This window comes from Camelina sativa, chromosome 5 (assembly GCF_000633955.1).
Source record: "Camelina sativa cultivar DH55 chromosome 5, Cs, whole genome shotgun sequence".
NCBI classification, from domain to species: domain Eukaryota; kingdom Viridiplantae; phylum Streptophyta; class Magnoliopsida; order Brassicales; family Brassicaceae; genus Camelina; species Camelina sativa.
This window is the reverse complement of record NC_025689.1, coordinates 9,016,300-9,037,966: the sequence shown is the minus strand read 5'-3', so window position 1 is coordinate 9,037,966 and position 21,667 is coordinate 9,016,300. Positions and strand designations below refer to the sequence as shown.

The window sequence follows — 21,667 nt, the reverse complement described above, 5'->3', positions numbered from 1 at the left end:
CTCGGTGAGTGGGTACATGGACGAGCTTTTATGGGGAGCCACGTGGCTTTATCGAGCCACCGACAACGAGCAATATATGACTTATGTGGTTGACATGGCTCACCAACTCGGTGGCCTGTCTTGGGCCATGTCCGAGTTTAGCTGGGACGTCAAGTTCGCCGGTGTTCAACTCCTCGCTTCCATGGTTAGTAACTTTTTACATACTATATTAGTATAAGAGAACTTTGTTTTAGTTGTTAAAGTAAAACATGCATAGCACTAGCCTCTTATTAGTCCAACTTAAGACTTAATATATAGAATCTATTATTGCCCTTATGTGAAGTGTCAAAGCTTTAAAATTATAATCTCTAACATTATGTGAAGTAAGGTATTTCCCACCCCCACGTTACATACAACAACTATTCAAATTTTATCTTTCTTTGTATGCAACAAATAAAATATACTCTACAACTAAATATTAGTAGCATTTTTTTTTCAATAAGAAAGTTAAGTATGAAGTAGAATCAGAACTAAAGGTCACGTGCTTCTGTTCCTCTAAGCGGGTACGTCACTTTAATTAAATGGTTCTGTTTTACGGCACGTGATTCTAAACCTACTTGCTAATTCACCAAAACAAAAAAGAGAGGGAATAGTATTTGCTGCTTTATAAGGCGTAAATCGTGTAAACCTAATTTTAAAAAATTAAGTTAGCTGGCTGAAGATTTCATAATATCAGTGCTAAGTGGAGTATTTGATTTGGATTTTTTTTTTTAATTTGCTTGCTAATTACAAGTAACGATAAACAACAACAAAAATAAAAACTGACGTTAGTAACAAAGTCAGTAAAATTGCAAAACGTTGAAGTTGACATGTGTAGTGAATAACACTTGTCAATTTGGCTTTAAACGCCACAATATGGAGTAGGTGTTAATATTTTTATTAGCAAAACTACTTTTCCAAATGAACATTAATTACCTTGTTTTCCTTTGAAAATTATTTATCGTTTGATTTGTTGTCTCATTTGTCAGTTGCTAAAAGAAGAAAAGCACAAACAACATTCTAAAGTCTTACAACAATACAAATCAAAGGCGGATCATTACCTATGCTCAATCCTCAACAAGAACATCAACGGCACAAACGTCCAGCGAACTCCAGCCGGTTTACTCTACGTCCGACAATGGAACAATATGCAATACGTATCCACCGCATCTTTCCTCCTAACCGTATATTCCGACCATCTCCGAAAATCAAACACCGATCTCAAGTGTCACCAAGGAACCGTAACTCCTGAAGAGATGCTCGGGTTTGCGAAATCTCAAATCGATTACATTTTAGGTTCAAATCCAATGGAAACAAGTTATCTAGTAGGGTACGGTCCAAAATACCCTATTAGGGTTCACCATCGAGGCGCGTCTATAGCTTCTTTTAAAGAACACAAAGGGTTCATTGGATGTACACAAGGATATGATAATTGGTATGGACGGTCCGAACCTAATCCTAGTGTTTTAGTCGGGGCTTTGGTAGGAGGACCTGATCACCGAGATGAATTTGATGATCGGAGGGATAACTACGTACAAACCGAAGCTTGTACGTACAATACTGCTCCTTTGGTAGGTGTGTTTGCGAGACTTATAGAGCTTGAGGAGGAGCTGAAACTCGAAGAAGAAGATGTGAGCTTGGTTGCAACTTATAAAAGATAGTATTTTAGTTTTTTCTTTAAAAAATCATACAAAAAAAGAAAAGAAGAAAATATGGTTTTATTTTGCACCCATTTTTCCATTTATATATTCTTGGAGTTTTTATTCTCAACAGTTTTTTTTTTTGTTTTTAAATAAAAAAGTGTGTATAAATATTAAATATTTAATATAAAGGGTTTCGTGGATATATATTTGCTTATATACGATGTCGTTTTAGACTGGCAACGAAACGACGTTGTTTTGTACAAGAAATATATCTTTCGTCTTCTTGGCAAAAAACTCAGGGGGAAAAGGAGAGTACAAGTCCCGCCCAAATTGGGGATGACGACGATGATGGTGGTTGATCCGGTGAAACGAATCTGCGATGAACTTGGAGTGTGTAATGAAGAAGCAATCTGTTACCTCGACGGATTCCAGTGGAATTTTGATTCGGCGATGGAGGCTTGCCGTAGCCAAACCTTGCCGGTCCCGTTACTCACGGTTCAATCTTTGCCGGTGAACGAGAAATCCGCTTCGAAGGCGACTTCTACACCGCCGATAATGATCGATTCACTTCGGAGTTCGAATCTTCCAGATGAACAGTCGAGAAATCAACTTATCAGACGAGTTTGCGAAGCGGCTGCTGGAGCGGAAGTAGAAGACGCATACGCTTACCTATCGCGCAGCAATTGGAATATAGATCTAGCCGTCGGCTATTTCTACGACCAGCGCCGTCCAACGCCTCCTCAGGGGAAACGTCGAAGATATATTTCAACACCGCAGTTTAAACAACTCAGAATCGGGAGCTCTTCTTCTGAGTATGGATTTGGGTTTCTCTCTGATTCGAATTTCATGAATTTTAGGGTTTAGTGTATTCCTTTTTGAATGTGATTTCTTGGTTACAGTTCGATGGAGATTGACTCGACAGGAGGACATATCCCTGAAGCGAAGGTAGTATAATCTTCTTCTCTTTCTCTGAACTTATATGGCTAAGATCTTGAGATGTGTTTGCTAAAAAGCTAAGCTTAGTTTTTACAAATTAGACCTGGTAATGAAGAATGAGAATCTTAGTTTTACATATGGAGATATAAGCAACCTTGATGATCTGTCTGTGGCTTGGCCTTCTTTGTAACTCAATCTTGATGCATTTCTCCATTTTGATTCAAAATATCCAGGAAAGAGGTAGTGGTTGGCCACCGGTGGAGATTTGGATTGATCGAGCCTGCAGTGAACCCAATGTGTCTCGAGAAGAAGCACTCTTTTACCTTGAGGGATTCAATTGGAATTTTGGTCTGGCTGTGGAGGCTTGCCGCACCAAAACCTTGCCGGAGGTTTCAGTGAGGGAGGAATCTGCTGAGGCTCCGTCGAATTTTCCAGAGCAACCGTCTCAGTTGAATGAAAAACTCATCTCCTCATTCTGCGATGCGGTTGGTGGAGCGACTAGAGAGAAAGCAATCTATATCCTTCAACTCTCCAACTGGAATATAGACCAAGCCGTCGGCTGTTACTTTGATGGGTTTGATATTGGCACCAGAGGTCTGCCTAGGTGATTTCCTTTTCTTTTTCTCTTTGTTAACTCTTCTTTACTTGGGATTTTGTCTCCAAAAAGTATGAAATAGTCCCGTAGATGTTGGTTTATGGAGTAGTATGCTTAGTAGGTACCTCTCTCCTGTCCTGTCAGGATCTATAAACTTCCATTTCTGAATCTTTTTTCCCCCATTCACTTGCTTGTACAGTTTGATGGACGTTGATCCGACCGAGCCAGAAAGGTTGCTCAAAGAGGCTGGTGAAGAAAGCGCCGCAGTAGCTATTCTTGGACTGGCGTCGTCTCAAGTGGATGTAAGTAACCCTCTCTTCCTCTGCATTTTCTTACTATGGTCTTTCTTCGAGCTGTGTTTGCTAAAAGCTAAGCTAAAAACGGAAGCAGGCAATGTGGATCTTAGTATTTCATAGGGAATTAACATTCTATCATGTCTTGATGGTCTTTGGCTTGGATTCACCTGTTTTCTTAAGATTTATGATAGTTAAACAACAAAAAGGGAACAAAACATTGATATATAGTACTGCTAGCATTTCTCAATCTTCTCTTCTTAGTATTTTGTTTTGTCTTAACTTTAAGGGTAAGGCTGTTGAGGAAGATTCAAGCACTGAGACATTCCCTGATCCTGTTGCCTTCCAAGACAGAATAGTTTTGGGGCCTCGAGCTGGGCGGACTACTATTACAATAACTATCATCTTGCCCGATGGTAGGTCCGTAAATATTCCTTTTAGATCCAACCAAATCGTCAGAGACATCCGCGATGCCATTGACGAGCTAACACCAGACAACGACAGAGACTACTTTTTGCAATCAATGGCTGGAGTAGATTATATGGACTCGAATATAACTGTACACGAGATTTCTGCGGGTCGGTCCACAACTCTCCTCCAGATCTACCTTAATCCGTAGCTTTGTTTTTGCACAGTTTCCATTGATTGATGAAAGAGAGTGGAGAGAGAGAGATGTATCATAGGACTAGGCTTTGGGAATGATTCTTGCCTTGTATAGAAAAGAAAATAATAGAGCAGAGCAAAGCAAAGCATACTTGTTTCTTTTTTTTTTGGTGAGCATATTTGTTTCTTATAGCTTCGATTAGCCAAACATAGAGAGATTAATGAAACATAGAGAGTTTTGAAACAGCCGTTGTTTCTTTTAAACTTTGCTAGGGATCATAACTGAGTCGCGTCTATCAATTCTTTTAGAGAATACAAACGGTTCATTAGATGTACGCAAGGATATGATAATTGGTACGGATGATCCGAGCTTAATCCGAGTGTTTTTAGTCGAGGTTTGGTCGGATCACCGGATGATTTTGGGGGACATGATGGATATTTTACGTGGAAACCGAGGCTTCCACACATACGAATGCTGTTCCTATGGTAGGTGTGTTTTCGAGACTTACAAAAAGTAAGAGCACAAACTTGAAGATGAGAGCTTGGTTGCAACTTTTAGAGATACAATATAATACTCTTAAAATTAATACTTTCCAATATGGATCTCATTTCTAATCTTTAATTAAAATTTTTAATTATAAATTATATTTTCTTCCGGTATAAAAAATGACATAATTTGATAAAATAATAAGATAATATTTTTTTTTGGAAATTGAATGGAAATATATGGTTCCATCAGTATCATAAATTACTAATGATATAAACTATATATATATATATATGTATATATCGAAGAAAAATTTAGTGAAAAGACTATATTAATAAAATAAAATTAATATATTAATAAATTTCAAATCGTATCGAAAAATTGTGGAAAATACTATATTAATAAAATAAATATTTATTGTTATCTCATTTATAATCTTTCTCATTAATTTTTCAATTTTTTTTGAAAATTATGAAAACAAAAAGATCTTTTCATAAATATTATTTTATTAATATTCTTTTATAATAATTATTAATTATTAATTTATCGATAATTAAAACATCTATAAATTAATAAAATTCCATGGTCTCAATATTATTAATTTATAAAGGTTTTACTGTAGGTTAAAAAACTTAGATGGGTTAAAAAAATCAAAAATCAAAACAAAGAAAAATTGTGGTTTTATTTTACACCCATTTTTCAATTTCTAAACATATTTTTGTAATTCTCAACAAAACCATAATGTTTTTTTTTCTGATCATCAGTGTACACCCTTCATACTTTCCGTGGTGATGGAGTAGCCTGCCCAAAGTGGCAATACATTGGCGCAAGAAAATTTACACCAGCCTATAAACGCCTTAAACCAGTGAGACTATATTATTAGTATTTTTTATTTTTCCCTCAACTTATTTTTTATTTGGAGTTATTCCTCTATTATTTTTAATAGGAATCCATAAGAAAAAAAAATCCAAAATTTTAACATATAAATGCTTTGATTAAATATTTGACTGCATGAATGAAGAGTTATTCTCATTACTTTGGATTTATAGGAACATGAACCGATGGCCAGCTTATATTAAAAGTTGGAAATGACAGCGTATCTCACCACATCAGCTTTGGCATATGTATCATTCCGCTAGATTATCGACGCACAAAAGAAATATGGCTCCCAACTTCATCGAGTTGATTTCATGGAGATATTTTTCACATTCTTAGAAGACATCACTTCGATTGACCCGTTTATCTGCATTGCTTTGGCATATCGATATAGATGTGCAAGCAGTGTTCATTTGCATTAGGACCATATTAAATTTACATAAAAAGTAGTTTATTTTAAGGCCCAAAAAATGTTTTTTAAAAAATTGATATGAAATTAACACATATTTTTGAAAAATTGAACAGAGAATGTAGTTTTTTTGGCTGTTTATAAGCCGGTCTTGGCTGCAGCATATATATTTTCTTCAGCTTCTGTCAATCTTTTTGTTAAACGGATGACCTTTTCGATTGAATGATCGTCAAAGCTTCTCAGAAGCCTCAGTAGATCATCGTCGGGAGATTGGGTGGTTGAATTCGCAGTGGGTCTCACTCTTATGGGAACCGATGGCCAGCTTATGTCAAGAGTTGTAATGAGATGGTAGCGTTTCTCACCGCAGCAGCTTTGGCACATGTACCAATCCACTACATTATGGACGCACAAAAGAAATATGACTCCCAACTTCATGGAGTTGACTTCATGAAGATACTTTTCAGCTTGTTTGACGACTTCACTCCGATTGACCCATTTATCTGCATTGCTTTGGCATATGCTGCAGCATATATATTTCTACAGCTTCCGTGTGTCCTTTTGTGAAACGGATAGCTGAGGCGATATCTATTTTGTTCGGGTTTGGTATTGTTTTTTGGGTGATATTTTATATCTCACCATTAAATTGTTACCTAGGCTTTGGTATATTCAGCTTATCTATTGGAGTCCTCACATTCAGAGAATTCATAAAATTAAAAATTTTGAAGCAAAATTGTAATTATTTGTAAGAATTAGTAACAAATATACTCACTATTTACCATTGTAACTAATTTTGTAGTTATTATTTACTAATTATTATTATGGTAATAATCTACACATAAGTAACAACATTATTGTAACAAATATATCCACTATTGTAAATCGTAACTTAATTTATAATAATTAATTACTAATTATTTTTGTGATATTAGTACACTAAACTAAAGACAGTAACATAAGTGACGGTGTTGAATTTTTGTTTCTTAATTATGATTTTTTTTTTTAGAAAAATAAATAGCAACATTTATTACAGAAATGATGCAAAATGTGTATAGTTAGCATCACATCTAAATTAGTGATGCCACATATTATAGCATGTTTATATATAAGTGATGCAAAATTTAACATTTTAGCATCGCTTATTTATAACTGCAAGAATCAATTTTTTTTTTTTTTGGGTGCTGCTCTAAGAGTAGACATTGTAAGTTCAATAGCATATATTTTTGTATTTTTTTTTCTCCCTTTTCTTTAATGGTTAAACGTCAAAATTATAAATCATCTTTCCCCTCCGTCTATTTTTGAACCCTAAAACTCCGATGAAACCCTAGCTAAGATAGTTTGTGATATACTTTTTACAGAATTATTATCACAAGACCCTTAAGTCAACCCTAAAATAAATTGAAATTAAACCCAAAATTCACCTTCCATTGATCCGCATATCTAAGCTAATTTTTTCCACAAATTAAAAGAAGCAATCTTAAATCAAAGTCGGAAGAAAGATAAGAGTTCATTAATATATAAATTAGGGAAAAAGAAATCAAATTTCTAAAAGTCACCGGAACGTGTTTGGGGACATCAGCAATCATAATGAGCAACGCAAGACGTGCAAGTCTTTGTTCTGAGATTTGATATATAAATAAAACTACGTATCAATATCATGCATATATATATATGTAGATAAATATTTAGATAACAAATCCAGACAGAAAAAAGAGTTGCCGAACCGACATAATTAATGGTATTCACTATGTTTGATATAGAGGATTCTATCTTATCAATAGTAAAAAATAAAATAGAAAGAATATATAGGCCAGGGTGCACAGAAAAAAAAAAAGGAATGTAGAGGATTATTTAGGCTATTTTCATAATTATTTTGATATACTTAATCTTAATCACCACAATAATTGCATTTTATTAATTAAATCCTATTGTCCCCAATCATCTCCGATCATCAAAGAACCGTAACACCCGAAATGATCGGACGGAGCAGCTTCATACTTGTTTTTTAAAGTAGGAATAGGTAAGGAGAGAGTTCTTATTATAGCTTAGATTATATATGCACAGCTTCATACTTGAAACTAAAACAACTATTGTTCCTCTTTTTTTAGTCACTTTGCTCTGCTTTTCCCTCTCATCGCCTCTGTATCTTCATTATATACTTTACAAAAGAGAGCAAATTCTTAACTTTTTTGGGACCAGAGGAATTGGAGAAGACGCAATGGTAAATTAAACATTTCCAGATGCCATCATGATAAGATTTATCCAACTACCAAAAAGGTTCAGCATTCTTACTTTATTGTAAAGGAAATAGAACAAAGCTTCAGATGACGATAAAAAAGATAAGGAACCACTTCATTACAAAACCAGCTAACGTTTTGATATAGATCATATTTATACGTAAAACCCAAGTCATTCCTCTAACGGTGTTTGCGCTTTTCAGGACCAATAATCTTGCCATCTTGGCAAGCCATTCGGGCTTGTATGAGTTGTGCAATTGCCAATCCAAACAACACTCCAGGAGTAAATCCTATAGCCACTGCTTTCCAGTTCAACACCTCTCCTGCTTCTTCCTCTTGGTCTCCTTTTGAAAAATCTTAGTTGCGGATATCTCGTATATATGCGCATCCTTATCTGCCTACCTTGTATATATGCGCAATTTACTTGAGATAATATTTACACAACGTAAAGAAGAAGAAAATGTGTCCATCCCATGAGAAGCAAGTCTAGTTTATAAATTAAATATAATAGGGAAATATCCTTTTTAGCAATACGTTAAGCGCCTTTTGGCTATATGTTGTATCGTAAGCTACGTACGAAGAAGAAAGAAGATCAAAAATTCATTCAATCAAATAAACTAAACTTTTTCGACCCTAATTTTACTCTTCCTAACTCTTTTAGTATCTCGTTTCTTCTCCCAAAGAGAAAGTAATTGTGTCTCTCATCTATCAACCATGAACAACTTCTTCGGCATGTCAAAAGGAAAACATGTAAGATCTCTCTTCCTTGCTCGAAACCACTTGTATTGGGTATGTGAATATCTGCTGTTTCGTAGTCGTGTTTATTTATGCGTGCGTTCGCAGGCATCAGCTAGAGAGAATGAGTTATCATTGTACGGATTTGGAAATCATGGCTTAAAGATAAAGCAAGATCGTGTTAGAAGAATGGTTCGATGCGCCGGAATATGGCACAACACACAACTGTAAGCGACTTGTCCTTAACTTGTTCTTTACTACTCTCTCTACTCTCCTCTTTTCTTTTACTTAAAGCATTAAAGTGAAGTAAAGAATTGATGCGAAGTAAGTAATGTGAAGTAAAGAATAAAGTTTGTGTATTAATATGAAGTAAAGTATAAAAAATAAAATATGTGAAGAAAGAAATATGCTATATATGTAATATTCCTTAAGAGATGTACTATAAATACGAAACCTTGGTGAAGATAAATCTTCATAAGTTTGAGTGTCTAAAATCAGTCCTTTGTAATCCTTTGAGTGTTTAATAAAATAAAGTTTCCACTAAATTTGAATCGATTCATTTGTTTTGTTTCGAACCCAATTCTTGAAGTTTCAGTTTTTTACTTTCAAATTCCTCTGTTCGGATCCAGTTATGGCCGTTTCGTTGTTGATTTGTTTCTCTCTTTCCCAAAAATTTTCGTTTTCTTCTTCTTTGTAAACGTCATCAATAAACACAAACACACACAAGCCTAGCTCCTATATTAACACATACAAATTTCTATATAATCACAAACACAAGTCTCTATACAGTATACATAAACACTAATACACAAGATGAACAACGCACAAGGGAAGTCAGTTTTGATTTTTTTTTGCTTCACATCCTAAAAACAAAAAAAAGTTATACCTTGTAAAAAAATTCCATAAAAGTATGTCCCTCTAATTTCTAATAATTTATATGTGAAATTAATTTCGTTTTTTTTTTCTTTTCAAATGAAAGTATTTGGTTCCAAGACGCCATCTAATCATGCGATTAAAAAGTATAGAGTCACCATTGTTTGAGATTATGAGAATTTCTGAGTTGAGGAAACCGATAATCTACGTGAACTTCTTACTAATATTGGCGTTGCCTTAACAATACTAGTTCATCGTCTATTCATCCATGATAATCCAATAGGGTTCGACAAATGCAAAAAAAAGTAATTTTGAAGCTGTTAACATTCTGACTAATAGTGGATTTTGTTTAGGATACATATAAAAGGACATCCTCTTTTCATGTTGTTCCAAAACCATATACCATTTATCTATGTCTTAAGAAGGGACTTGATTCTCGCCTTCCATGATTTTCTTTCTAATCTCATAGATTTGAAGATTAAATCAAATATTTTCTTTCATGCTATAATCAAATCTTTTCTCAAGACATAGGGAAATGGTATATGGTTTTGGAACAACATGAAAATAGGATGTCCTTTTATAGGTAGTCCAAACAGAATCTACTCTTATTCATAATATTAATAGCTGCAAAATTACTTCTTTTGCATTTGCCGAATCCCATTAGAATACCATGGATGAACAGACGATGATCTAGTGTTTTTAAGGCAACACCAATATTAGTAAACAATTGATGTAGATTATCGGTTTCTTTGACCCAGAGATTCTCAAAATCCCAAAAAATGGTAATTCCATAATCTTTAATTGTATGATTAAGATAACGACTTGGAACCATATGCTTTCATTTGAAGAGAGAAAAAAAAACGAAATTACTATCACAATAAATTATTAGAAATTAGAGGGACATAATTTTATGGACTTTTCTTACATGGTATAACTTCTTTTCTTACCTTGTGTGTTGTTCATCCTGTGCATTTGTGTTTTATGTATAGAGAGACTTGTGTTTATAAATATAGAAGCTAGGCTTGTGTCTGTTTGTGTTTCTCAATGACATTTATATAGAAGTAAAAAAAAAACTAAAAATTTTTGGAAAGAGAGAAACAAATCAAAATTAAAACGACCATAATTGAATTCAAAACTAGCAGCGGAGGGATTCAAAAGTAAAAACTGAAACGTCAAGAATTAGGTTTGAAACAAAACAAATGAATTGATTCAAATTTAGTGGAGAATCTCGTGCTCTCTTCCGGTGGACGAAATCATTTGGAGGCAAGCAATGAGAATAGGATTCCCTTGTCATATGTTGCACATTTTCACAAACAGTCACCCACGGTGTGTCGTGATTCATTGTGAAAATAATTGACTCGCTAGTGACTTGTATTGTTTATCACCAGTAAGACGTACATATATGTCTTTATTCAAGTTTCATGTTTAGTCGATCCATCTTGCTTTTAACAAGATCGACAAGATAGAATATGAATCTGTTTTAAGTAATATGAATCTGTGTAAGCCGAGACCTTCTAGTCATTATCAATGACATTCCGGTTTTAAGTAACCGAGAAAATTTGATGTTGGTAGAATTGTTGCCTGCCCGCTATTGGACTCTATCGACGTTAGTAAGTGTGGTTTTTGCTAATGTTGCATTTAAGATCTCTCAATGGCTGTTAAAGGTAGGCATATGGTTTGTACAACTAACTAAGGATTTTGTTTATTCTCCTCTCCGATTGTGTCTTTTGGAAGGGCTAGTAATGGCAATTAAAGCTTTGTGCAAGACAACACCTTCTCCAAGTGTCCTTTCAGGTTCTTGGTTTTCAAGACTCTTGTCTTGTCCAACGTGTAACCACCCTTTCCAGGGATCTTTGGCACACGTACGGAATCCAAACACCGCATTCTTTCTTTTACAACGTTTGCGGCAACGGTTATCACAGTGGCTGACTATGTGGCAGTGGTCGGTTATCCTTCACCTCGAGTGGCCTCACTTTGTTGGGCACCTCTTTATCTTTGGGACTTGTTGTCCCTTTTATTTATCTTATCACTTTTATGGTATCAAGTCAAGCCTTAAAGCTTGTTTGTTGTACTTCTCAACATTATTGTTTGTAGTTTATTTTGTCCTCCTGTATAAGTTTATTGGTGTATTTGGCTCCTCTTCAAAAGAAGCTTGTAAACCTTTAATCTAATATAATGGAGTGTTTGATGGAAAAAAAAAAAGAATATGAATCTGTTTAGAGAGCTTTTTCATATAGGATTGTTTTAGTGTGTGGAGACTTCAATAAAATGATAAATTCTTGCAACTAATTATTTGGGTTTAAAAAAAATCGGAAAAATTCAACATACTTAAATAGTAAATCTTAAAGCAATGTTTGGGTTAAGGAGTCGTCTTCCAAAAGAGCTGGAATACAAGTGGAATAAATAAAACGAAAACACACCAGAAAAATAATAATACTATTAGGAAACCAAAGGCCAAAGCCTCAACAGGATTTAATGTAACCACGTATGGGGAGAGCAACATACATCCCACCATATATGGCTGAGATGACCAAACATTGTGACACACATCCGGTCCTCAACAGACGCTCTCACTGCAATGTCTGCTAAGCTAATCATAAGGTAAATCTAAAGAGTTGTAACTCTTCACTCATCTAATGACACCACACTTAATGTATGAAATTAATAAATCTAAGTAAAAACATTACTAAGAAACTCAATTCTCTTCCAACAAGTCCCTTGTATAGAAAATATGAAATATTAGCAGAGTGAATGAGGTGATGAGCATATGCATCACTATTGACTAGACTCCCGAAGGCCGAAGTCATCCTGCCATCAGTGCCATGCATGCATTTACCCAAAATTAAGACGTGTATAAGAATCAAACGAAGCTTACTTCTAAACTTAAATATAAACAGAAGACACTCACTTGAGAATGAATCTTAGAGCATGGGCATTGGTGTATACTTGGTTTTGGTCTCCTAAATTTAATAATATTATTATGAGAGTTTGTTATTTTTAGTATGAGCATTGGTGTCCATTTGTATTTGGTCCCCCGAATAAATTAATAATATTTTCAAAGTTTAAATATTAATTATTTAAAGTTGGAAAAACAAAAATATACAATTTAGAAATTTTATTCAACTTAAAAACAAAAACAGAAATTTACTTACAAGTACATAGTACATCCTTAGTCACAATTCATAGTACATCCTTGGTGTCTTTACTTACAAGTACATAGTACATCCTTAGTCACAATTCAATTTATGTGACTAATACGCATGAACAATGAACAAACCACACAAAAATGTCACCAACCAAGAAATCATAATCAAGAATCAAGCATATCAATTAACAAGGCTATCTAACTACAAATTACTAGTCTCTTGCCCTAAACATTACACAGCTAGTTTGTATGAGTTACTACCATATCTTAATCTGAGGTAAAGGGATTCAACTTTTATGAGTTACAACTACTTTTGTTAAGTTACTACTGGAGAATAAACTTTTGCTAAATCGATAATCCTACACAAAAAGCTATGAACAAGCTACACACAAAGACTAACCCTGAAGCAAATCATAAATATTTCAAATTGGAGGAAGAAGACATACCTTAAATTTCGCACAATTGAACCGCCGGACAAGCTTCGGGAGACACAGAAGTTGGAGATCGTCTTGCAATTGGTGGAAAAGTGGAAGAAATCCACGAGAGAATTTCATCGCCGTTGAGATGGAAGGGAGGATTCAAAAACTTTCTCTCGAGATTTCGTCCGGTGTTAACCCTACCCAAAGACGCCAGACAAGCTACAGAGGACACAGAATTTGGAGATAGGCGTGAAATCGGTGGAAAAGAGGAAGAAATCCACGAGAGAATTTCGTCGCCGTCGAGATGGAAGGGAGAATTCGAAAACTTTCTCTCGAGATTTCGTCCTGTGTTAACCATACCCAAAGACGCCGTACAAGCTACGCGAGACACAAAAGTTGGAGATAGACTTGAAATCGGTGGAACAAAGGAAGAAATCCACGAGGGAATTTCTTCACCGTCGAGATAGAAGGGAGAACTCGAAAAATTTCTCTCCGGATTTTGTCGATTGTTAACTCTACCCAAAGACCAACGCCAATCACCACCTTCCACGTCTCCAAGTACAGTCTGGTGTTGGACGGATGTCACCGAAGAATAACTCAGTTTACATCAACGAATAATATTAATAATTCTACCAAAAAAAAAAACATCAACGAATAATAAACACTTTATTGATAATTCATTTATATACACCCTTAATTAAGTCGATATTGATAATTCAATTCCAACTAAGAAATGAGGCAACAAACCATTAATTGTAGATGGAAGAGACATGCTAAAAAAAAAAGGACTAGCTAGAGATGTGGAAACGTGAACTAAGACCATGTGCATTGGCGTTGGTTTGAGCCGTCCCCCGACAATTGTTTAAAAAAAAAAAGTCAAATACCTTCCACGTCGTTTTTTTGGTATTTGACTTTTTTTTTTTAAACAATTGTCGGGGGACGGCTCAAACCAACGCCAATGCACATGGTCTTAGTCCACGTTTCCACATCTCTAGCTAGTCCTTTTTTTTTTAGCATGTCTCTTCCATCTACAATTAATGGTTTGTTGCCTCATTTCTTAGTTGCTAAAAGAAGAAAAACACAAGCAACATTCTTAAGTCTTACAAGTTACAACCATACAAATCAAAGCTATGGGTCAGAGGACAAACCCGGATCATTACGTTCAAACCTATCACCTATGCTTGAGCATGAAATAATATTCTCCTTTGGTCGGTATGTTTGCAAAACTTATACAAAGCTTGAGGAGCAGAGAGACTTGAATATATATCATCAAGACGTACGTGAGCTTGGGTGACAACAACTTATAAGAGATAGGATTTTGGAATTGAATTATCAATATCGACTTAATTAAGGGTGTATATAAATGAATTATCAATAAAGTGTTTATTATTCGTTGATGTTTTTTTTTTTGGTAGAATTATTAATATTATTCGTTGATGTAAACTGAGTTATTCTCCGGTGACATCCGTCCAACACCAGACTGTTCCGGTGGAAATCTTTTGTGTGTGTTTGGATCGGTTTTTGCTTTCGTCATCGACCGCTCTCTTTTGACGGTGATGGACGGCTTCGCTTCCAGCATGAATTGGCCTCCTCGGCGATTCATGTCCGGTTTTGACTCCGGCGTGCGTTGGCCTCTTCGGCGATGTCATGTCCGGCTTAGCTTCCGGCATGCGTTGGTCTCCACGGCAGCGGATGTTCGGCTTAAGTTTTTAGTTTTTTTATGTTGTTGTGTTTTCTTTTTTTGGGTTGGGTAGATCTACTCTTTTTTGAAGATTGATAGTTTTTATGAAGAAGAAGATTAGGATTTTTACATTTGATGGAGTCTTTTTCTCAGCAAATTGGAACTCGCCTTTTCCTGTGGGTGCAGATCGAGATACCTCTGTTGTTCGCCGGCGTTTTCGGCCGGAATAGACGTTTTCTGGCGATACTTCCCGATGTCGGTGACCGGAGACCTGTCGACTTCAGCCTCTTCGACTTTGCACGTGTCTTCTTTAGCGTTGGTGCCACGTGTTTAGGGATTCACATAATTAATCTTCAATGAAGGGTTTCTATCTTGGGCTTAGGCCTTTATGTTTGGTTTCTTTATTTCGACTTCTGTATTTTGCTTGTTGTTGGGCTTTGGTAGATTGTAATATTGGCTTGGCCTGTTTCCTTTGGCTTTATATTATAAATAAAGACAGTTGTGACCAAAAAAAAAAAAAAAAAAAAAAGAGTTATTTTTATTTNTTATTTGTTAAAAAGCTCTTCTTGTTATTTACTATTTTACCCCTCGGGTTAAGTTGATGTAAGCTACGACGTCGTTTGGAATGAACTATAAACAGTAAAAACGATCGCAGTATTTGTTTGTTATCAAGAAAATAATCAAAATTCTTCAGTCAAAGATTCTGAGAAAGAAGGAAAAGTTGGAAAGTCCCGCCCAAAATTGTTGACGACGACGATGGCTGATCCGGAGGAATCTAACAAAACCTGCAATGAATCTTCGCCGGAGGTTTCAGTAACAGAGAAATCCACGGCGGCGGAGTCTTCATCTACTCGAGAAACAACAACGATCAACAATCCACCTTGTGTTTTGAATCAGGTTGATCCGTCAACACCGTTCGATTCAAGATCGAACCAGAATCCGTCGACAGCAACAATAAGAACCATCGATGCTTCTGGGGCTGGGAGTTCGAATCTGGCGACGACGGAGATATCTTTTGCAGAGAAGAAACAACGCTTCGAACTATTCCGAGAAGTGGCTCCTGGAAATGGAATGTCTCTGCAAGAAATCTTCAATTTCCTCGAACGCTTTGATTGGGATGTAAACGTAGCCGTAAACCACTTATTGTATCCCCAGCAAGCTCCTCCACCACAGTCTTCGTATTCTTTTGACGAGGATTATGATCACGATGATGTTGATGATGATGATGATTATCAGGTGATGATTGATCAGTCGGTTTCACTGGAGCGGCTTTCTCAGGCTTATATCCCGGTGACTGCGGGAGATGATATAGCGGCTGCTTTTGCTGCAGAGACGATGAGTCACAGAGATCCTCCTCTTCCACCGTTACATTTACCGTCATCACTATCTTCACTTGGCAACTATCAATTCGGGAGCTCTTCTTCATCTTCTCGGTAATTTTCATTTGTTTTATCTTCTTGTTATTTCTTGATTTAGGGTTTAGTTGTGATTTCTTGATTTAGGGTTTTTAATTTTCATACCCCTTTTGTCTACTTGTACAGTTTGATGGGCGATGACGTGCATGACACGGGAGAGTTACACGATGTACCTATAACGTCTTCATCTCAAGTGCAGGTACTAATCTTCTCTTTCTCTGCCTTACTGTGCTGTGTTCTCAAAAACAGAACATTTTAGTGCAGAGTTTGAATCTTAGTTTAATCTTTGGCTTTGTTGTTTACTCTGTTTTCTTAAAGATCGTTTTATAAAGTAGGGAACTCTACGTAGATGCACACAGATTTGTGTTTGCTTTATGATGAAGGAACTGTTTACATTTTTCTCCATTCAGATTCAGGAAAGTAGCAGGAGGAGTTCAGCTCAAATCAGGGAAGACCCTCCTCCGCCATATAAGGTTGATAAAATCTGCAATGAAATTGGAGTGTGTCGTTCTGAAGCACTCTATTACCTCCAAGGATTCGATTGGGATTTGGCTTCTGCGATGGAGGCTTGCCGGAAACAAACATTGCCTCCCCCTAAGTCTTTGCCAGGAGTTTCTGTGAATGAGGTATCCGTGGCGGCGGTGGAGCCAACATCGAGGCCAGTGGTGATGAGCTCACGTCGGATTTCGAATGCGTTGCGGATTCAGACAGAGCAACTTCCGCCATTGGAAAATGAAACAAATGATGAAAAGATCAAAAATGTCTGCCATGTCACTGGAGCGCCTCCATCAGTCGCAGAGGCTTACCTCAATCACTACAAATGGCATGTACAAAAAGCCGTCAACTCTTTAATGGACGAGTGCTTTGAAGATTCGAATCCGCAGCTTATCTCAGAGGATGATCATTCGACTACACAGTTTCAGGCTTCCGGGAGCTCTTCTTCCAGGTGACTTCCCGTACATACTTACTTAGTACGAGTCTCTCTCTTTGCTGAACATCCATATCTGAGAATCTTTTTATTTTTCCGCCATTCACTTAGTTTCATGAACGTTGTTGACCCGACCGAGACAGAAGAGTCACTCAAAAAAGCTAGTGATGAAGGTGTCCCCGTAGCTATTCCTCCATTGGCATCGTCTCAAGTGGATGTAACTTTTCTTCTCTTCCTCTGCACTAGTTTACTATAGTCTTTGCTACTTTCTCCTATTCTGTTAGCCTGCAAGCTTAGCTTAAACAATAGAACCTGGAAATGAAAGCATAGAGATGTTAGTTTTATCACCTGGTGTTACTTTGTCTGTTATCTCCATTTCCTCTTCTGAGCAATAGAGTTTTTGTCATCATGATATTGTCAGGAAAAATTGAAGGGTAAGGCTGACGAGGAAGATTCAAGCACGGAGAAAATTATGATAACTATCATATTTCACGATAAGAAAGAGGCAACTATTCCTTTTAGACCAGACCAAACCGTCAGAGACATCCACTATGAGATTGAAGTGCGAAGACCATATGACAGGAGCGACTTCACTCTCATGTCTACAAATTTCGACGACTGCAAGGATTTGGATACAACGATCGAAAAAGTTTCTAAAGGTTCTACGACTTTCATTCAGGTCTACCGTGACTAGCTTTGGTTTTATACAATTTACAGAGAGATATGGAGGGGGAGAGAGAGAAATAGATGTATATGACTTTACAGAAGATTCTTGCCTTGTGTAGAAAGGAAAGAGAAAAAAACAGAACAGAGCAGCTTCATACTTGGTTTTTTTAAATAGGAATGGATAAGGAGGGAGTTCTTATAGCTTTGGTTTATGTACAGTTGTTACTGCGATATATGAAAACATAGAGACAACTGAAACAACTGATTGTTCTTTTTTTTTTCAACCTTTAATTCCTATTTGTCTAATCTCACGAGTCTTTTTGCCTTTTCTAGTTTTCTACATCACAATCTTCTCTTTTCACTATGTAACTTATCCATCAAAAGTTAAATCATGACTCTTATTTAGTATTCTCTACTACTATAGTACTATATCAAGTTTGAGTTTCATATTTACTATCTCTGTGATTTGGCATTAACATACATGTTCATTGTTTCATCCTCTGCTAGTCCTCATCTCTTTTATTTCACTTATGTTTTTAGTTCTAAGTCGTTGATTGACAAATGACAACAATAAAATTCAGCATTCTTTCGGGTTGTAATTACTGGAAATTGTCTTCTGAACATTAGGGAAGGCCATTTAATGGTTGAGGGTGTTCTTAAATGATTCTTAAGTTATATTTTTTGGTTTTTAGTTTTTGGCTTTTGATTTTTTAGATTTTTAGTTTTATTGTAATAGAATTTGATTTGATTTACAGAAGGAGATAGAAAAAAAATAGGTATCGTGATGAGTTTTGAATGAAGAAAATATCGGTTTTAAAAAAACAAAATCTAAAAACTATGCTAGAATCTACTACTGTATAATTCAAAGTCTAATTATTAATTTTATTAAATAAAAAAGGGAAAAACATTAATTATGAAAGTATTTATATTGATTTTATTCGTCAGACGCAAATAAAACGGTCTCTTCTTGCTTTTGGCACTGTTATTTTACCCTTCCAGCCTTCGTGTTTGTGAATGTAACCTAACCGATGTCGTTTTAGATTTTATCTCTTATAACAAAACGACGAAGTCGCGTCAAGAGAACTAATAGTTATTCACCATTTTGCCCCTCACTTTTAGTCGATATTTACACGACGTCGTTTGTGACTGCACTAAAACGAAGCAGTGTTTACTTCTTTGGAAAAAAAAAAAAAGATTCTGATTGTAAAGTGCCGCCCAAATCGGTGACGACGATGGCTGCTGATACGGCGGAATTGAACCGAATCTGCGATGAACTTGGAGTCCCTCGAGAAGAAGCACTCTATTACTTAGAAGGATTAGACTGGGATTTTTCTTCGGCGTTGGAAGCTTGCCGCGTCAAAACCCTGCCTTCCTTCAGGGCTAAATCTTCTCCGACGACGACGACGGAGTCTTTAGTAACCGCGAAATCCACGGCGGCGGTGTCTTCATCTCCTCGATTAACAACAACGATCAACAATCCACCTTGTGTTTTGAATCAGCAGGTTCCGTTTCCTTCAACACAGCCAAGATCGTTCTTCGATTCGCCTCGGAGTTCGAATCCGCCGGCGACGGGAGTATCGCCTGAAATTAAAAAAGAACTAATCGAGCGGTTCCGAGATGTGGCTTATGGACTGTCTCTGGAAGAAATCTTCGCTTATCTTGAACGGTTCAATTGGAATATCGACGCAGCCGTAAACCATTACTGGGTACAACGAGAATCGGTGGAGACTCCGTATTCGTCAGGCTCAGTGACGATGTTGATGATGATCGCGATCTTCATGAGATGATTGATGAGTCGTGTTTGCAGCGGATTCCAGAAGCTTATAATATTCCGACTCTTGAAGGGTTTTCGAAAGATGAAACATCGGTGGCGTTGGCTGCTGAGATGATGGAGCGTAGAGGTCCGCCTCTTCCTTCGTTACATTTACCGTCATCACTATCTTCAGTTGGCTATCAAGTCGGGAGCTCTTCTTCTTCTTTTGGGTAACTTTTTCATTTTCTTGTGATTTCTTGATTTAGGGTTTTAAGTTGAGAAAGAATCTTACTTTTTGTTCTACTTGTATAGTTTGATGGACTTTGATATGCCTGAGTTACACGATGTGCCTATAACGTCTTCGTCTCAAGTTCAGGTACTAATCTGATGTGTTCTCAAATTGTGTTTGGTAGGCTTTGGTTTTATCTGTTTTCTTAAGATCGTTTTGTATTTTATCCATTCAGATTCAGGGAAGTAGCAGTTCTGCTCAGATAAAGGAAGACCACCCTCCGCCATATAAGGTTGATACAATCTGCAACGAAATTGGAGTGTGTCGTTCTGAAGCACTCTATTACCTCCAAGGATTCGATTGGGATTTGGCTTCTGCGATGGAGGCTTGCCGCAAAGAAACATTGCCTCCCCTAAAGGCTAAGTCTTTGCCAGTGGTTTCTTTGAATGAGGTATCCGTGGCGCCAACATCGGGGCCAGTGGTGATGAACTCACGTCGGATTTCGAATACGTTGCGGATTCAGCCAGAGCAACTTCCGCCTAAGGAAGATGAACTGTTGTCTGATACGAAGGCTGAAAGTATCAAGCAATTTTGCGAGTTCACTCGAGTGGCTCCAGGTTTCGCAGTATCTTACCTCGAAAGCTGCAAATGGAATGTACAAAATGCCATCATCTCTTTCATGGAAGAGCCGGAGCGTATCATCCCCTCAGAGACGGTAACATCCAAGGCATTACCTTCACAATCACAGTTTCAGACTTCTGGGAGCTCTTCTTCTAGGTGACTTCCCCGTATATACTTTTACTTTGTATGAGTCTTTCTGTTGTTATTTCAAGATCTCTGAACATCAATATCTGATTCACCTATTTGTACAGTTTCATAAACGTTGATCCGACCGAGACAGAAGCTTCACTCGAAGAAGCTAGCGATGAAAGTGTCCCCGTAGCTATTTCTCCATTGGCATCGTCACAAGTGGATGTAACTTTCCTTCTCTTCCTCTGCACTATTATGTCTTGCTACTTTCTCCAATTGTGTTAGCCTGAAAGCTTAGCTTAAAATAGAACTTGGCAATGAAGAATAGAGATCTTGGTTTTTATAAATGTATATCTCCTGATGGTGTTACTTTGGATTGACCTTGTCTGTTTTCTCCATTTTCCATTCCGAGCATTGAGTTTTGTCATCATAATATTTTCAGGGAAATTTGAAGGGTAGTGCTGTCGAGGAAGATTCAAGCACGGAGGCCGTACTAGCTGCGCCGGATACTATTACAACGACGATCATACTTCTCGATGGGATAGAGGCAAAGATACCTTTTAGATTCGATCAAACCGTCAGAGACATCCGCAATGCCATTGACGCGCTAAGACCAGATGCCAGCAAAAACTATGATCTCATGTCTGCAGATAGCATCGAGGATTTGAATACAACGGTCAAAAAACTTTCTAAAGGTTCTACAAGTTTGGTGCAGGTCCAACGTGACTAGCTTTGGTTTTATACATTTCCATTAATAGAGATATGGAGGGAAAGAGAGCGAGATGTATATGATATGACTTTAGAAAGGCTTGCCTTGTGTAGAAAGGTAAATAGAATAGAGCAGCTTCATACTTGCTCTTTTTGAAATAGGAATGGGTAAGGAGAGAGTTCTTATAGCTTTGGTTTATGTACAGTTGTTACTTCGATATATGAAACAGAGACAACTGAAACAACTGTTGTTCCTTTTTATCACTTCCCT

At 36.7% G+C, this 21,667-nt stretch overlaps 3 protein-coding genes and 1 long non-coding RNA gene across 8 annotated transcripts in view; all 4 read left to right on the top strand.

The window, feature by feature from the left end:
- The window catches only part of LOC104786275 (endoglucanase 11-like), a 4,439-nt gene extending 2,578 nt beyond the window's left edge, over nucleotides 1-1,861 (top strand). The window contains exons 4-5 of one of the 5 annotated variants that reach the window (XM_010511635.2): nucleotides 13-184; nucleotides 1,008-1,783. In XM_010511635.2, the coding sequence (XP_010509937.1) occupies nucleotides 13-184; nucleotides 1,008-1,679 (844 nt within the window). In that variant the 3' untranslated portion in view covers nucleotides 1,680-1,783. Of the gene's footprint in view, nucleotides 1-12; nucleotides 185-1,007 lie in introns of all 5 variants that reach the window. The other 4 variants (XM_010511634.2, XM_019245792.1, XM_010511637.2 and 1 more) reach the window with 4 other exon arrangements.
- On the top strand, nucleotides 1,935-4,334 carry LOC104789045. The gene is made up of 5 exons (XM_019245793.1): nucleotides 1,935-2,473; nucleotides 2,561-2,606; nucleotides 2,831-3,201; nucleotides 3,392-3,494; nucleotides 3,775-4,334. Exons 1-5 carry the CDS (start codon nucleotides 1,998-2,000, stop codon nucleotides 4,102-4,104), a joined length of 1,326 nt encoding a protein of 441 aa, XP_019101338.1. The 5' UTR covers nucleotides 1,935-1,997; the 3' UTR covers nucleotides 4,105-4,334.
- LOC104786274 lies at nucleotides 7,962-11,798 on the top strand. Its single transcript, XR_002037949.1, has 2 exons — nucleotides 7,962-8,844; nucleotides 8,938-11,798. It is a non-coding gene; the product is annotated as an uncharacterized LOC104786274 (long non-coding RNA).
- On the top strand, nucleotides 19,137-21,645 carry LOC104786272 (plant UBX domain-containing protein 6-like). The gene is made up of 5 exons (XM_010511632.2): nucleotides 19,137-19,939; nucleotides 20,022-20,085; nucleotides 20,174-20,715; nucleotides 20,811-20,913; nucleotides 21,131-21,645. Exons 1-5 carry the CDS (start codon nucleotides 19,740-19,742, stop codon nucleotides 21,416-21,418), a joined length of 1,197 nt encoding a protein of 398 aa, XP_010509934.1. The 5' UTR covers nucleotides 19,137-19,739; the 3' UTR covers nucleotides 21,419-21,645.

Bases quoted from the DNA above. Each gene is read 5' to 3' on its own strand.
- LOC104786272 (XM_010511632.2), top strand. From the start codon at position 19,740: ATGATTGATGAGTCGTGTTTGCAGCGGATTCCAGAAGCTTATAATATT. The intron at 19,940-20,021 runs GTAACTTTTTCA...CTACTTGTATAG, and splicing joins AGCTCTTCTTCTTCTTTTGG to TTTGATGGACTTTGATATGC. The intron at 20,914-21,130 runs GTAACTTTCCTT...TAATATTTTCAG, and splicing joins TGGCATCGTCACAAGTGGAT to GGAAATTTGAAGGGTAGTGC.
- LOC104789045 (XM_019245793.1), top strand. From the start codon at position 1,998: ATGACGACGATGATGGTGGTTGATCCGGTGAAACGAATCTGCGATGAA. The intron at 2,474-2,560 runs GTATGGATTTGG...TCTTGGTTACAG, and splicing joins ATCGGGAGCTCTTCTTCTGA to TTCGATGGAGATTGACTCGA. The intron at 3,202-3,391 runs GTGATTTCCTTT...TTGCTTGTACAG, and splicing joins GGCACCAGAGGTCTGCCTAG to TTTGATGGACGTTGATCCGA.